We start from the raw sequence: 17,549 nt of genomic DNA on the forward strand, positions 1-17,549 counted from the left end.
GTAATGGCTACTGTGCCAACATCCTACTGGGACCCTTCACGTTGATTTATGGATACAGGTCACCATGGTTTTCCAGATTCAAATTCTTCTTGTCCCTTAATGCAGAGTCTAGGGCCCATTTGCTTCAGAGGGCCTCCTATTCCCTGCAGAGGAGAATCCCTGGGCTGGGCCTGCCTGGCTTATACCCTGTTCTGCATTGCAGGGAGTTTGTAGCTCTCACCCCAGTGAGCACTGAGGACAAGAAACAATCTACTCTCAGTCTCCTGGCACCAGGCGGTGGAAGACAATAAAAACCAAGTGGGAGACAGGTTTTTATTGGGAGGTGAGGAAATTTTGCTGGGTTACGGAATCCATTGAGCAACAGCATGTATGTGGTCTCAAAAGACAGTGCTGAATGACAAAAGAGAAGTTATTTACAGTGCAGAAACCCGGTCAACATCACCTTACCCAGCTGATCCAGGCTCATCTCGTCAATTGTGATGAAGCTGTCTAGAGGCATCCTGAGGGCACGGCGCCACTTTTTCTTGCAAAAATGCATGATCTGAATCAACCCCCCAGGAAACATCAGATGAGCATATCAGATGAGTCCAAATTAGGGAACACACTATTAAGTAAATGGCTTATACTCCTCCACAGAAACATGACCACTAACCCCAATTCACGATTCTCGATTAGAACTTTGGCCAGCATGTGCCTGTGGGTTTGTTTTTCGTAAAGAATATTAGTGCAACAGCTGACCAGAGTCAAATGAGGTTCATGCATTATAATACATGATGGTACACGGTCTTCATTTCCTGAATTTGAGCACCATGGTTCTATAATAAGCTACCCTTGTGTTTTGGAAGTACACACAGAACTAACTACTTACAGGAGTCAGAGGGTGCTGGACCTTCAGCTTACCCTCAAGCATGTTTAATAATAAATGGCATGGTTGTAGGCATGTCTGTGAGAACCAGGGAGTGGCCAAACAATGAGCACCAGTGTGAACTGTGAAACCTGATGGTGAAAGATATGCAGGCGTACTTTGTATCACTTCTAAGACTTTTCTGTATTCTAAGCTTAACACAAAATAGCCCGGTAGCTCCTATTTAATCTTCAAATATTCAGCCCACATTGTACTGCATATAGATAACAGGCCATTAAAAGTAAAGAAAAATGTTGAAAACATAAAAGCCAACAATGACTGTGGCTAAAGTGAACAATATTCACTGCCCATTCCCCCTTTCTTTGCTCAAGCAGCCTGACAGATGTCTTAGTTAGCTTTTACTATTGCTGTGAGGAGACACCATGACCACGGCAACTCTTATAAAGACAATATTTAATTGAGGGGGCTTGCTTACAATTCAGAGGTTCAGTCCATCATGGCAGGGAGCATGCTGCACTCAGGAAGTCTTGGAGCCGGAGAATTAGCCAAGTGTCCTACATCTTCCAGGCAACAGGAAGCCGACTAACTGTCACACTGAGTGAAGCTTGAGAAAAAGACCTCAAAGCCTTTCAAAAGAAGGTGTGCCCTCCAGCCTCAAGGTCTGGATTTAAGGCCTGTGTCCAATGAGACCACACTTCCTCCAACAAGGCTACACCTCCTAATAATGCCATTCCCTATGAGCTTATGGGAGTCAGATACATTCAAACTACCACAACTACCCAGGCAGAAAGCAATATCACCACTGAATACATTGTGTGTGCTGTGCATGTGCACATGCTGCTGCAGGTATTCTGCAGGCACTGTTCACCTGTTAATGAGGTAGTTTCTCTCTCAATGGCCAGAAACTTGCCAAATAGGCTAATCTGAGTGGTTAGTAAACCCTTTGTTTCGGTCTCCCCAGCACTGGAATTACAAGTGTGCACCATAACACCTAGCTTTTTTGGTCATGGGCTTGGGGATTGAACTCTGGTCCTCATGGATATAAAGCAAGCAACATTAGTAAGCTACCTCCCCAGCTCTATTTATTCCATTCTGGATCGAGAGGACATCTGTGAAAAAGGGACAGTGCATATGTGTGTGTGTGTGTGTGTGTGTGTGTGTATGAGTGGGGGGGATAGTGCGAGAAAGGGGAGAAGGGAAAGACCTCGAGTCATTAACAGTACCCCAGTATATAAGCACCCACACTTATTTACCAGGCTAAGGTTGCCTGAGATGAAGGCCGTGAAAAACTGAATCACATCAGTTAGAGGGCCCACAGCAAAATTTAAGCTATGGCAATTTTATGGAGAGCAATAAGACTTTGTATACATTTATCAGAAACAGAATATACAGATTATAGTGGCAATTGCTAGGATCAATACAGTTGTAGTTGTCAGGATACAATGACAGTTGTAAATTTTACAGGGTATACAAGATAAATGTTGTAGCAGCAGGCTGCTTGGCCACTTCTTCATTTCCTGGCCACTCAGACCCCCCAAAATAATCACACAGAAACTGTATTAATTAAATAACTGCTTGGCCCATTAGCTCTAGCGTATTGGCTAATGCTTACATATTAATTTAACCCATTTCTATTAATTTGTGTATCCCCATGCTGTAGTGGCTTACTGGCAAAGTTTTGGCATGTCTGACTCTGGCTGCAGCTCTATGGCATCTGACTCTACCCTTCTTTCTCTCAGCATACAGTCTAGCTTTCCCTGCCTAGTTCTGTTCTTCCCTGCCATAGGCTCAAAGCAGTTCTTTATTCATTACCCAATAAAATCAACACACAGACAGAAGGAGCTCCCACACCATAATGTCTAAGACCAATTGTCCTGTCAAGCTTCCATGCTTCCTTGACTTCTGAGGGAAAATACAGAGAAACACAAAGTGGCCTGAAAACTTCTCTACCTGAGGGAACACGTAGGTCTTTCAGGAACTGGAAGACTCATTGTGCCCCAGGAGTCATGGACTCTAACCTGAAAACCTATGACATATGCCTCTCAAGGCAGCTAGGCCAGCCCAGCTCCATGATTCCCTGCACCAGCTCAGAATTCCCAGCCTTGAACTAGGTCTCAGCTTTGCCTGCTGCTGACATTCATCTAGGTTGAGGTCTGTAAAGCCAGGTGTAGCCCTGAGCAGATAATAAAGTCCCAGACTGAAGAGAAAAAACAGGGAAGCAGCGCTCTAAAACTGGGATGGTAGGTTACTCTGCTGGGGCCAGGAAGGAGCTGGAAGCTCTGCCTGAGGCAGGACATGCTGTGGGAATTGGTAGGTCAGTTCCTGCGGGCAGTCTCCATGCTTCAGAGAGGTCTGCTGCCACCTGCTAACCTCCAGATAAATTGTGACAATACCTGCTTTGCATCCCAGTAGGCACGGGGACAACCTTTCATTGGAGCCCTAATTTGAACAAGGCAAAGGCAAAGGCAGGTGTGAATATGGATGTTGTCTACACTGTGCGGGCTGATACACTCAGTTTGGGCTGGCGTAGGGACTTGGATGTCACACAGATAGGAATCGAGCCTAGGTGCTAGTTGAGCACTAGGGAAACAATACACTGCTCCAGAGGGTTGGAACCTCACAAGTCTTTTCCCACGGGCTTTGCTTAGCACACACGGTGCGCCTACGGAAGTCTGTAAGCTTGCTCCCAGTCTTAGTGTTTCTTCTGGTGCTGTGATAAAACTCTGATATAGAGAAGTCAGAAGCTTGCAGCAGCTGCGCAGTAGAGAGATGGGTGTGTACTGTTGCTCAGCTCCCTCTAGACACTTCAGGATCTGTGCCAGGGAATGGTGTGACCCATAGTGAGGGAGTCTTCCTGAGAAAGATAATAGCCCCCGCATGGAAGCCTCTCTCCCAGATGACTCATGATCCTCCCACGTTGATAGCACCAACACCACATTTGCCTTATCTCTGCAGTATCCACATCTTTAAACACACCACTCCTTTGGAGGTGAGGATAGAGGACAAGGGAGAATGTTCTAGAAAGATGGGTGTCCTAATGCTTTAGACAAGAAGATGTCTAAATAAAAAGAGATGTGGCTTTTATTTCTACCCCAGTTTCACTCTGATGTCTGTTGCTGGACATAACAAGATGTAAGGCCACTGGCATTCCTCATCCCATTTCTCTGCTCAGCGGACCTTCCCAAGCTCAGGCATGAATCTGTGGGGGTGAAATGCCAGGCAGAGCCACCCCAGGAAGCAGCCCAATGGGACCAGAGTTCTTTTTGCTTTCACTGCTCCAAGTGGGTCTTTCTCACACTCAGCATCTCTCAACTTTTGCCACCCCTGTCACAGTAAATCTCCTCCTGTTATGGATGTAGTAAGCTGTCATTCTGAGAAGAAACACATAATGGGATATTAAAGGACTCATGGATCTCCTCATTCATGCTCAGAAAAAATTATTACAATGTAACAACGTCTGAATAGCATGAATTTATTACTATGATTTAACATTTCTAGCACGTGAGTTAAAAACGCCCCCTCCATAAATAACCATCCATGGAAAACACAGAAAATTTACACAGTTTACCATTGTCCAATGCTACATAAATCCAACTAGCTAAAATCTCTCAGAGAAGAAGGTTTTGAAAAAGTGAGGGTTCACTTCATCCCGCATGGACTCCGTCATCTCAGCATCCTACTGGCCACCCCAAGACCTAAAGCTGGCAAGGGTAAAAAGAAGAAGAAGGAGGGGCAGCACCAGAAAAAGCAAAGAGGGGGCATCCAGGTGGAAGCCCAGTGTGAACAATTGTTTGGGTGGTGTGCCAGCCTGGGGCCAGCCAATCAGTTGATAGACTCCAGAGAAGGGGAGGAATCAGTTCTCAAATGGGGCTGGTCTGGGCAGCCACCGCTGGTGCTTCTCTAACACCAACACAGCTCCCTGCCTGCAGTCCTTTGGTTGCTCCATCTTCCAAAGAGATCAGTGCCCAACTCACGTTCTTGAGAACTTTGACCTCATTCTGACTTTTCCCCTGGTCTCCATCCTAGGGCTAGGTCAGCAGAACAGGCATAAAACATGTAGGTGGACTTCTCATCTTCATTTTTACATGGAATTTCATGAACTAATATGACTGAAGCTCAGAAGGTATCAATAACTCACCGAATATCTATTTCACAAATGGTGAGGCCAGCTTTTCCCAAATGGCACATGTTAGTTTGGAACTCTAATAAGAAAGCAGTATCCAGTAAGATGATGAGGTGGGCCATCACAACCTATTGATACTGCAACATGATGATACGACTTATTATCTACAGCGCTCATGTTTGAGAGCCGCACAATCAAGTTACACACAAAAGTGACAAAAAAGTCCAGCAAAACTCAAAACGTCTTAGGTAAGTTTATATTCTGCATTGGACCACATTCACAGCTATCCTTGACCACATGTGGCCTATGGGCTATGGTTTGGATGTGTCTGTAAGGCTTACTATAGCCAGGAGCACACAACGCCAGGAACATAAGGACGAGATCACAAAGTGGTGAGAGCTTAGATAGTTTCAAGTTATTCACCCAGAAGGACTTGGAAAGAGAAGCGCATCATTAGGGCGTGCCTGACAGTAGGAAGCTGCAGTGAGGAGTAGAGAGAAGATAATGCAGGTGGATGAGGCAGAAGAGGGGCATGGGACCAAAGACTGAGAGCCCTAATGTGCTTCTCTAGGGCTATGCTCCTTGTCCTGTAATACCTGGGAAGTTCTTTGCATTTTTAAGTACGGAAGTGATAAATCCTAAATTTGGAAGAAAATCATTCCTACTGTATATTCAGCCCTGGGGAGGGAACAATAGAGGTGTCCCGAAGCCCACCATCTCCAATCTCCAGTTCTATCCGCTGGCTCTCCTTCTCTGTTTTGTTGAGAGAGCTGCATGCAACCTGGAATGGTACCAAGGCTGCAAAGGACTTAGGCTCACTTCCTGTCCATCCTTTCCCTGTTCTTGTGTGCTTACCAACCCCTCTGATAGCAGTGATGGAGAGCTTACAATATGCCAGGAACCATGCTGCATTTGGAGGAATCAGTGATGAGTAAGAGTGGCCATCTTACTCTAGTCAGCTTAGTGTGTAGTCTAAAGGAGGAATCGGGAAAGGGAACAGGCATTGGAGCACAGATGGTTTATGAGAGACTGAAGTAGGGTGTACAGTTGGCAAAGGCTGTCACAGTGCCCTCGGGAACTCATGGTTCAGAGCGCCTGGAACAAGCGCAGAGGGAAAGACCTGCAGGAGCGGGAGTCTAGAGACTGCAGCGAGTCAAATCATAAAGTCTGAAGCTGTAGGCGAGCAGACACCGGAGAGCCACAGAAAACTTAACTTTCCACCAGGGTGTAACATGGTAAGAAGACCCTGGTAGCTTCAAGGATGGTAGCAGGGATGAGGTACATACTATGTGCTGGGCTGAGCACACTGCATCAGCTCACACAACCCTTATAATAACACTAAGAGGAGGTTCTAGCAGGATCACTGGTGAAGACAAGAGTGAGGCATCCTAAGGTGTATGCAGGCCCTCTGGGACTGACATCTCAGAGAAGTACTGGTAGACATGGGGAAGTTGGTGGGATTGGAAAGTAGAAAATAGTCTTGATAGTGTGGATATTTGACTCAAAACAGGAAAGAAAGGTAGAAAAGAACAGTGACCCCCCCCACACACTCACCTGAGTTTGAACCACTCCATACTATCTGATGACCTTGGTGAATTTTGTTAAACCTCATTTTTCATTATTGAGTGAAAAAAAAAACAGCTCAAATCTTTTGTGGGCATACATGTATATTTGTGTGCAGTTTCACCCCATAAAGTATTCAAGATGGGTTATGAGAAAAACCCTTATATTGAAATCAATTTTAAACTCTGAAAAGAACCCCGCCTTCTACATATCTGATGAGATACAGATAGCAAACTGTCTATAGCAAATACTTTGGGAGCAGCCAAGCTTTCCTGAACTCTACTTCACAAGGCCAATGCTTTATATTCTCCTCCCATTACAAAGTGGGTTTATATATTCTGTCCTGGGTAACTGTTACTCCAGATCATCTCCCCACAATGGCATAATTTTTGCCCTCTCAAGTTCTTCCTACCAACAATATTTTCTGTGTCCTTTGTTGGTACCCCTATATACTCCATTTGTGAAATTAGTTTGCTCATGTTTTATAATCATAATTTTTATTAAAAATACATTTTTTCATGCAGTATATTCTGGTCACAGTTTCCTCTCCTCAAGTCCTCCCCAATCCTTCCCATTACATTATTAACCCAAATCTACACTCTTTCTTTTTCTCATTAGAAAACAGTCAACAACAACAAAATTAAAACACAAACCCCAAACAAACCAGAACAACAAAAAAAAATAGGAGCTGAAGAAAAAGCAAAAAGAAACACACACACACACACACACACACACACACACAGAGAGACAGAGAGAGACAGAGACAGAGACACACACAGAGAGAAAACCCATGAACACAAAGTAGGAAATTATAATAAAAGCAAAAGACCTGTAAAATTCAAAAAAGAAAGCCCAGAGAAAATATTAGAAACTGTCCAAATATACCAGTTTTGAGATGGGTATAGGACCTTTCCTTAAGTGTGGTTTGGATATGCCCAATGAAACTCTGTTGGGGAAAACTGTTTTTCTCCTGCAAGAGGTTATCGATTGAAGATAGCTTCTGGGTTGGAGATGGGGGCTTGCATATACTTCTTTCAGCTCTAGGACCCATCTGGTTAAGACCTGTTCTGTGCATGCTGCTTCAGTGTCATGTGTGCACTGGTCTTGTTAATTTCGAGGGCTTTGTTTCCTTGGTGTCCTCCATCCCCTCTAGGTATTTCTGCCTCTTCTTCATGCTCTGAACCTGTGGGATTTGAGAAAGATGTCCTGGTTAGGACTTGTTGAAATAGGAGCGGCGGCGGGGCTGCGTCCCCAACACCCCGGCCACTTGGCTAGCTTATGCCCGAAATAACAACACACAAACTGTATTCATTTAAGAACTGCTTGGCCCATGAACTCTAACCCTTACAGGCTAATTCTCGCACCTGGACTAGCCCATTTCTAATGATGTGTGTAAGCACCCCAAGGTGCGCTTACCAGGAAGAGTCTAGCCTCCGTCCATCCTGGTGTCTCTGCTCCAGAGAGCAGCTGTTGGGTCTCCCCGGGAGCAGAGCAGAGTCTGACCTCACTTCCTCTTCCGCCCAGAATTCTATTCTGTTTACTCCTCCCACCAAGCTATGAGGCCAAGCAGTTGGTTTATTATAATTAACCAATGACCTTCCTCCATCAAGGACTGAGTGTTCTAAGGTCTCTCACACTCTGTACATTTTGCAGCTGTCAGTCTTTATTAGCTCCCATCTGCTGCAGGATGAAACTTCTTTAATGATGGCTGAGTAAGACACTGATCTATGAGTACAGCAAAATGTCATTAGGAGTCTTTTTATTGCTTTGTTCTTTTAGCAGACCAGTAGTATTTGGTTTTCCCCTAGGTCCATGGTCTTAGGTTATTGGTCACTTGAGCAGTGTCAGGTATGGATTCCATCTCATAAAGGCCTTAAATCTTACCAGATAGTGGTTGGTTACTCCCTAACTTTTGTGCCACCAGTGCATCAGCATGTCATATAGGCAGAACACCATTGTAGTTAAAAGGCCTTGAAGGTGAGTTGATATTTATTTTTCCCCTTTTGTATCATACAAAGTATGCTGCAATATTATGAACACTAGCCAATAGGGATAAAGAATCTAGGTAGCTTAACTTCTCTGTGTTTGGTGAGTTATGTAGGTGTTGTCTTTAGCAATATGGCCTTACCATCAGTTTGTGGGGAGCAGTCAATATGCTTGGCAATAGCCTGGTTTGTTTGGCAGTTTTCATGGTACCCATTTAGCCAACAACTCAATTAAATGTAATGTACTTCTGCCACTGGAGGTTTCATTTGGTGGTGAGAGAGACCAAGTTGGGGTTTCATCTCCTCCATTATTTGGTGATCCCATTTAGATTTTGTGTGTGTGTGTGTGTGTGTGTAAAGAACCTTCTACTGTAGGTTTCCATATGACCCCTCATATGTGGATTTTCAAATTAAGCACAGATGGAAGTGTGTTGGATGCACAGATATACCAATGAGAGAGTCCTTCCCTTTTCACACAACTAACCAAGGTTACCACAACTTGACACAGTGATTTCCAGTTCTGAGTGTAGAAGTGATGCTGTGGGAGGCCTGTGAAGCTTTCCACCTGCTGAAATGTGGGGTGCTCCTTTGGCTGCTTCCCAAATAAAAACAACTTGTTGATGGAGAGAGGGTCCTTTGTTTGTCCCAGCAGCCCGGCTAGCAAAAAACCCAAAATAACCACACAGAAACTGTATTAATTAAATTACTGCTTGGCCCATTAGCTCTAGCCTCTTATTGGCTAACTCTCACATTTTGGTTTAACCCGTTTCTATTAATCTGTATATCTCCATGAGGTTGTGGCTTACCAGGAAAGATTCAGCATGTCTGACCTGGTGGCTCCATTGTGACTCTCTCTCTCTCTCTGCTTTCTTCCTCCCAAAATTCAATTCTGTCTTCTCCGCTTACCTAAGGTCTGCCCTATCAGGCCAAGCAGTTTCTTTATTGATTAACCAATGAAAGCAACACATAAACAGAAGGACTTCCTACACCAACAACTGTTCGTGGATTACCTTCTGCCTATGTGGATTTCAATGTAATGGTATCATACCGTATGTAGTCTTTTATGACCACTTGTTTTCATTCAGCTTCATGTTTTCAAGTTGAATCTATTTGATAGTGTGTATTCCTTTCCTTTCATTACCAAGTAATATTTTGGCATATGGAGATACCATAATTTGTTTATTGGTTGATGGACAGTTGAGTTGTTTCTACATCTTTTCATTTCTCTTGGAAATATCCAGGTATAAACTTGCTGGGTCATTTTTTGAACTGTTTGACATTTTCAACCTGCCAGGCGGTTTTTCTCAAGTGAATGCACATTAATTTCCATTCCCATCAGCAATGTATGAGGACTAATGAATACATCTTTGCCTCAGAAGTCCTTTCCTTCACTGTCCTTGACACCAATGGGGCCTACCACCTTGCTCACTCTCCTTGACATCCTTCTATGAGAGAGCTGGCCAAAGCAATTTTTGACCTGACTCTACTTCTGATCTTTCTCTTGAAGGTCTTGTTATTCATCTGTCAGTGTTACTCCAGTTTCTTTTGGTATACATTCGTCTTCAGGAATTGAAGTCTTTCTATTTAGTCGCTAGCACGAGTCAGTTGTCCTGTGGATGAGTTGCCACAAGATCCAGACTTAGGAAGAATTATTAGGAAACGATGATAGTAGAATATCAAATACTCTCTCTCCAGACTTGTAATCCACTAGAGGGACAAGGTGGCAGTAATGAAGTTCTCTCTGTTGCCTGTGACAACATTGTGAAAACTGGTATCTCTGTATCATGTCTTACCTACTTTGGCAGACAAGAAGTCTCAACAGGACACAGAACTTGGATAGGGAATGGATAGCCTCAATCCCAATTTACCTAGGAGCAGCATGAATTACCGGCTGAGATGCAACCTCCAACATCTCCAAGCAGTTGCTGTGTGGGTTAAATGAGAATGCTCCCTACAGGCCTCACTCAATATTTAGCAGATACTGGATAGGTGTCATTTTACTTATCTTTCTAGATCTTGTCTCCTCTGAAAGAGAACACCACTAATGCTAGAGGAAAATTTAATAAGTAACCTCAAAGTATCTCAGGTTTTCCATTGAGTGAAGGTTAAAATCCATCGTCTTTGATATTTAGCGTGCCCTTATTTGGGCCACCATCTAATTCCACCTGAATGCTGGGATTACAGGCGTAATCCCTGGTTTTTCACTATAGATCTGTATCATGGTTTCATAGCTCATGCTGTTAACCACTTTCCCAGAGACGGCAATAGTGCCTAATGTGTAAAGTGAGTATTTCTCAAGTGTCCAAGAACACTGATGAAGATCTGAGCACCAGCGTTAGGATTGGCAGCTCAGAACAAAGGAGCTGTGCCCCTTGGCAATATAAGGGATGGATCATTCCTACTGATCTCCAAGGACCAACCCACTGGTTTTCTACCTTTACAACTCCTCATTTCCTTTTGGTCACTGTCCTTGAGAAAGAAGTCTTTACTAGGAATATTATTTAGAGAAGCCATTCTGGAAATGCATGTTTGTTTCCCCCTAGGCATGTCATTTTGGATAGTTTTAGATAGCGTCCCATGGCCTCCACTTCTGCAGGTGAGACGTCCATACAGTAGCATCAGTCCTTGAGGGCTACCAACTGACAACGACCCCAAGGAGGACATACATGGTTCACTCCTAAGAGACAGAAATGGAATGCTCAGTTATAGATGGAATACTTAAAAATGCTTTTCTTGGAAAAGCCAACAAAGGCAGATACTGTGCTGTAGAGAGGATATGAATCTGGTAGCCAGATCTGTCACTGCCAGGATGTGGGATCTCAGACAAGTTACTTAAAAACAAGCAAGCAAGCAAACAAACTAACAACACTTTCTTCTGTAAAGCAAAAGGATGGATTAAACAGGCTCCTGGGCCCATCCTGGTCACAGAGGATATAATAATCTAATGGACTTACGGTGGTACAGACAGGAGAGGCTGCAGACTAGTTTTGGACTACATGTTTTGTTTGCGTATGTCTACTTCAAAATTCAGGCATTGCTAATGTGACACTGTTAATGGGGGGGGGGTTGGGTGACAGACAACCTGGGCTCCTTCGTTGATGGTCATAAGGCCCTTATAAAAGGTTTGCGTCAGCATTAGGGTAATCTGCTAGTTAAGTCTTGAGCCATATAAGGATAAAGACACCTGCCCTCTGGATGATGCAGTATAGACAGACAGTACCTGCATCCTAGACCTAGCCTACAGAAATATAGAAACAAATTCCTGGCTTTTATAAATGACCAAGTTTCAGGCATTTTGTTGTAACAGCATTGATGGGTTAGGAGAAGGAGCTTATCCAGTTCTTAGTGTGTTTGTGGTAAGGATAACAGGGAAGGAAAATATTTACAAAGCTGAAGCCCCACCCCCCATCAAGTAGAGCAGAAATGTCAAGAAGCCACACAATGGGTCACTAATCTATGAAGCTGGTTCTCTAGCTGTCTGCTTATCTGTCCTCTCAGGATAAGGACCGTTTTACATATGCTTAGCTTTCTCCTCACACTCACAGGTATCTTTTTGACAATTGAGCAAACTGCTTACTTAATTTCATTTCTGGTGTGAGAGAGGGCTGATTGATGATTCTGCTCCTCTACCTGAGCCTCTGAGGGGCAGCTGCTCAGAGTTCTTGTTCAGTGGGGGTGACAGGCTGGTCTGAAGGAAGGGAGCAAGTCAGGGTCTTTGGCTGTTTTGGGGGAACACAAGGGTATGATTTGGAACTATGAATCTGTGCAAACCCTGGCTTGGATTCTTCAAGAACCTAACACCCACCAGGCAGGGCCACAAGTTCTATCTTTCTTGCTGAGACGCTAAGGAGATGGACTCAGAAGTGTGCTTAGATTGAATTGTCCATTCCAGCAGCTACAGAACTATTGAGTCCTGATGTCCTGGTGATGGGAACAGCATGGAGCTGCACTGGGAACACCAGCTGAGACATGGCACACTATTTCCATTTTTTTTTCAAATGGCCATGCACCCCTGTTGTCCCAACAAGTAACAAGGAGATAATAGTATTTAGATAATTTGGGGTTATGCTCTTGCTCTAAAGCTATGGTTATAGCTTTAGATAAGGTGCAAGGGCAGAATTCATTATCAAAACCACAAGAGGAAAATAGCCATATAGACTGTTTATCAACTTACCACAAACATTTGTCAATGTTAAAAATAATATACCTTTAGCCAACTGTAGTGACTTCTTTCAGGCCCTTTTCCTTCCCAGAAAACCTCTAAGATAACCCTCGTGCTGATGTAGAGCCAGTAAAAAGTGATTTGATGGGAGGGAGACAGTCAGGCCTTCTTTGGGACACCTAAAATGCTCTGGATGAGTCCCCACTGTGGGCCAGGTCTGAAGAGACACATGCGCCTCTTGGAAGGTGGAAGGGGGATGGGTACAAAAGGTATTCCTTGATTAATCTTGACTTTTTAAATCAAGCACTTGAACCTCACTTAGGGAGTCCAGTGGACACACTCCGATTCCATTTTACAACACTGATTAGTTTTCTCTCACAAGGTGGCAGGTATTGCAATACCTTAGCTGTGGCATTCACAGTGTGTGTACAGCCTTGCTTTGAGCAAACACCTAGGAGTTGGTCAAGCAAGTCCCAGCCAGTCACTGAAGGGAACTTTATCAGGAGAGGTCACATGGCTCCTATTTTCTTCCCATTCTTCCGTGGGACAAGCTGCAATTAGCTCATGCCCAAATACTTTGCAATAACATATACATCTCGAAGTAAATTTAATAGAGATTAAAATGTTAACATATATCATTCAATTAATAACAAAGGCACTAGGTTATATATATATATTCCCTTCCTACCACCCTCGTACCAATGCCAAGAAAAATAAAATAAAAGCTGGTAGGGAGTGTGAAGTATAAAAACTGTTAATTGATTTTTTTTCCTTTTACAAACTTCCCATGTTGTTAAGGCACAGAAGCAATTAAATTCCATTCAATGGTATAGCACCCCCCCCCCCCCACAAAACCTTTAACTTTCAGGCAAACAAGCTTCTTAAAGAGATCATATTCCATTTCTCATTCTTTTGGAGACACATACTTTGGAGTAGCATGAACACCAATGCCCAGAACAAGTGACTATGGTTATAGCAAGTCTAGGAAAATAGAATAGGTAAGTTGTCTGTGACACACAGGAAAGAGAGAAGATGGTTCTGGAAACCTAACTGCCATTTCTGCCACTCCGAAGACATATCCTAAAGGTATTTTGAAATAGAACAAGTTTATTTTAGTTACTCTCAGGGTGATTTTGCAAATTTGAATCTGCAGTGAACTGTCAACTTCCAGAGGGAATGACTACAGTAATTAGTCTTGCCCTTGTATTTGCCTCACATGAAGAGTATGGGAATTGAGAGTCTCGAAGGGAAAGGAAACTGGGTAGAATCAACAGGACTGAGCTCAGACTGGAGAGCAAAGATTTAGATCTAGGCCAATAAGGATGCTCAGCTGAGCTTTCCTAGACTTGGTGCACCCCGGGGGCAGTCATCCTTAGGGAGTGAAGCAGGGGCAGAGGAAAACTGCCAACTGCAGCCACTGGGTACCACTCTTTCTGTAGTGCCGTCTTCCTCTGACACACCTATGGAGGACGTACACAAGGATACCTAGAATTGGAGTCAACAAGAAACAGCCTCACGGGACACTGGAGATTTCCCCAGGCATCCATTCCCATATGAGGTTTAATACCACAGTCTGGTTGGAAACTTCCCTCTAACCATTGAGCTTTTTAGTGTAAGGGCAGCAACGGCCATGTTGATGACCACTATGACTCACACGTACTGGGTCCCAAGTAGTAGTGATACTAGGGTCACTAACTCCAATTTCAGAATGAACAGTCACTCTCAGTGAGGAGAGAAAGAATGAAGGAGAATCCTTCTGAAGTGGATACTTTCCTAATGTAAGGAAAGAGCCAACATTTTGTAGCAGTAAATTGAAAACCCTCTTAAAATGATACTAGATATCCACAGAGTCGGGTATGCAGAAAATATCCTAAATTTCTAATCTCTGTTTGCCATAGAAAAGATTCTATCCCTAAGCCCACCTCCTCTAACCTGTTTTTTGATTAGTTGGACAAAAACCACCCTGATTTGTTAGGATGATTTCTGTATTCAACACTTAAGAGGATGCCAGTAAGATAGGTCCCTGTGAAAAGAGAGACTTGGCTGCTTTGCAATTAAGTAATTTAACATCCTACATCAGCATGTAAAGGAACCCAAATATTTCCTATGGAAATTCTGCAGCATGTTCTTCAGAGTCATATGAAAAATATGTCTTCCAGAATCTGATTCTCCTCCAGGTCTTCAGGGCTCCTGCGCGTCCCCACTTTCTTCCAGATAGATTTCTGAGGGCTAGGTCGGAAAGCACTCCACACTCCTGCTGCTCTGGAGGGATGGGGATGAGATTTGGGAGCAGAATTTGGGCTCAGAGACTGAACCAAATCCAGCAGAGATGTCTCATACCTGTAAGACAGCCCAGACAAAACAGGAAAATTAGAACACGAGAAACCAACAGACCCTCAGAGGTACTCAGGGCAAGGGTTTGACCACAGATTTCACCATGGGGAAACTTAAGGGAAAAATTCCCAAGGAGGGTTTTGAGAACAAGGCCCCTGCTACTGTCTGTAAGGTTTACTCTTCTGCTGACCCCACCAGCCCTTTTTAACTTAGGAAGAGAGACTGTAGAAGAGGAAGAACAGTCTTGAGAACAGGGATGATATTGCTTATGCCAAACTAGGCTGCGGCAGGCAGGGGCTCTGTCACCACAGTGTGCAAGTTTTTCTGTTGCATGACAGAGAAGCTGAAGAATTCTACATGTTCTTCATGACTTGGAAGTGATAAAGTACTTCTTGTATGGGACAGATTTGATCGCTAAGAGAAGTACTCATAATGTTTATCCACTGAGCAAAGGGGTCTTTGACATATTTGTACTAATTTTCCTATTTATGGGTAAGAAAACTGAGATCCAGAAAGATGAGTCAAGTGATTTGAACCAAGACCTGGTATAGGAGGTCCTTCTGTCTTTGTGTTGCTTTCATTGGTTAATAAAGAAACTGCTTTGGGCCTGTTGATAGAGCAGAACTTAGGTAGGCAGGGAAGACAGAACTGAATGCTGGGAGAAAGAAGGGCAGAGTCAGAGAGATGCCATGGAACTGCTGCCAGAGTGAGACATGCTGAATCTTTCCCGGTAAGCCACTGTCATGTGGCGATATACGGATTAATAGAAATGTGTTAAATCAAGATGTGAGAGTTAGCCAATAAGAGGCTAGAGCTAATGGGCCAAGCAGTGATTTAATTAATACAATTTCTGTGTGGTTATTTTGGGGCTAAACTAGCTGGGCTTCTCCTTCTCCCTTCACTCTTACAATCCATCTTTAGTTTCAGGAATGCCATTGCTCTCTCAATCTTTTCCCACATTCTTTTTAAAAGAAAAGGGCACACATTGTATCTATGTACAGTGTAAGAAGAATAGTGTAAGACAAACAGTTGGATTTTAATTATGCTCCCATTCTTCTCTTAGATAACGACTATTCATCCTGCTAGAGATGAACTAAAACTTCAGAAAAGCCATCCTTAACTCCACAATCTAATATCAGACCACAAAGCTGATTTTTAGTTCATAATCCTCTGCTCTTTTCTTTCACAGCATTGGCCATAACTTATAGAATCTAATTTGTACGAGTCTGTCTGACATGTTTCCTCATCTGATTGGAAACGGTGAGGACAAGAACCAAATGGATTTGTCTTGCCATTATATCTTTAATGACAAGCACTCTGTAAACAATGTGTCAAATTACATTGTTCTATTTTCTTAAACATTTTAATTCTTCAAACAATTAAACGAGTCAGAACATGATGGTTTAGTCCTCTAATCCCAGCACTTGGGAGGCAGAGGCAAAAGTATTTGCCAGTCTATTCTCTATAGAGTGAGTCTCAAGTCACTCAGGGCTAGCTATCACATGGCTACATAGTGAGATTCTGTTTCAAAGGTAAAGAAAGGATATGTTTACATTTATAAAAATTATAAAAAGATAAACAGAAAAGGGTAGCAATGTGATGAGGATGTAGGGATCTCTTCTTCACAGTCAGAGGAACTGCAAACTGGGGTAGCCACTATGGATATCAGTGTAGTAAATTCTTAAAAAGCTAAAAAATAGATCTACCATATGATTCAACTATACGACTTCTTTGGCCCAAAGGACTACGTTCTACAACAGAGATACTAGCTTGGACACCCAGCCACTGTGGTCGTTTGTATAAGAATGGCTTCCATAGACTCATGTGCATGAATGTTTGGCCCATAGGGAATGGTACTATTAGTGGTGTGGCCTTGTTGGAGTGGGTGTGGTCTTGTTGGATGAAGTGTGTTACTGTAGAGGTGGGCTTTGAGGACTTAGAAGCTCAAGTCTGGCCAATGTGACAGTTTTTCTTTCTGCTGCTTGAGGATCAAGATGAAGGACTCAGCTTCTTCTCCAGTACCATGTCTGTCTGAATGCTGCCATGTCCTAACAGGATGATAATGAACTAAGCCTCTGAACTGTAAGCCAGCCCCAATGAAATATTTTCCTTTACAAGAGTTGTCATGGGGCTAGTGGTGGCACACGCCTTTAATCCCAGTACAGAGGCAGAGGCAGGTGGACATATGTGAGTTCAAGGCCAGCCTAGTCTACAGAGCAAGTTCCAGGACAGGCTTCAGAGCTACACAGAGAAATCCTGTCTCAAAAACCAAAACAAACAAACATACAAAAAACCCCAAACCTTGTCGTGTTCCTGATTTTAGTGGGATGGCTTTGAGTTTCTCTCCGTTTAGTTTGATGTTAGCTGTTGGTTTGCTGTAAATAGCTTTTATTATATTTAGGTATGACCCTTGTATCCCTAATCTCTCCAAGACTTTTATCATAAAGGAATGTTGAATTTTGTCAAAAGCTTTTTCAGCATCTAATGAAATGATCATATGGTTTTTTTCTTTCAGTT

At 43.3% G+C, this 17,549-nt stretch overlaps 1 protein-coding gene across 7 annotated transcripts in view; it reads right to left on the reverse strand.

The window, feature by feature from the left end:
• Positions 1 to 6,665: 6,665 nt before the first annotated feature.
• Positions 6,666 to 17,549, reverse strand: part of Kiaa1328 (KIAA1328 ortholog) — a 262,267-nt gene continuing 251,383 nt past the window's right edge. For 5 of the 7 annotated variants that reach the window (XM_050134867.1, XM_050134866.1, XM_050134871.1 and 2 more), the window contains one exon: positions 6,666 to 15,038. In XM_050134867.1, coding sequence (XP_049990824.1) covers positions 14,834 to 15,038 — 205 coding nt within the window. In that variant the 3' untranslated portion in view covers positions 6,666 to 14,833. The remainder of the gene's footprint in view (positions 15,039 to 17,549) is intronic. The other 2 variants (XM_050134865.1, XM_050134864.1) reach the window with 1 other exon arrangement.

This window comes from Alexandromys fortis, unplaced genomic scaffold (genome assembly GCF_014885135.2).
Source record: "Alexandromys fortis isolate MF-2015 unplaced genomic scaffold, M_Fortis_MF-2015_v1.1 scaffold_25, whole genome shotgun sequence".
Taxonomy (NCBI): Eukaryota; Metazoa; Chordata; class Mammalia; order Rodentia; family Cricetidae; genus Alexandromys; species Alexandromys fortis.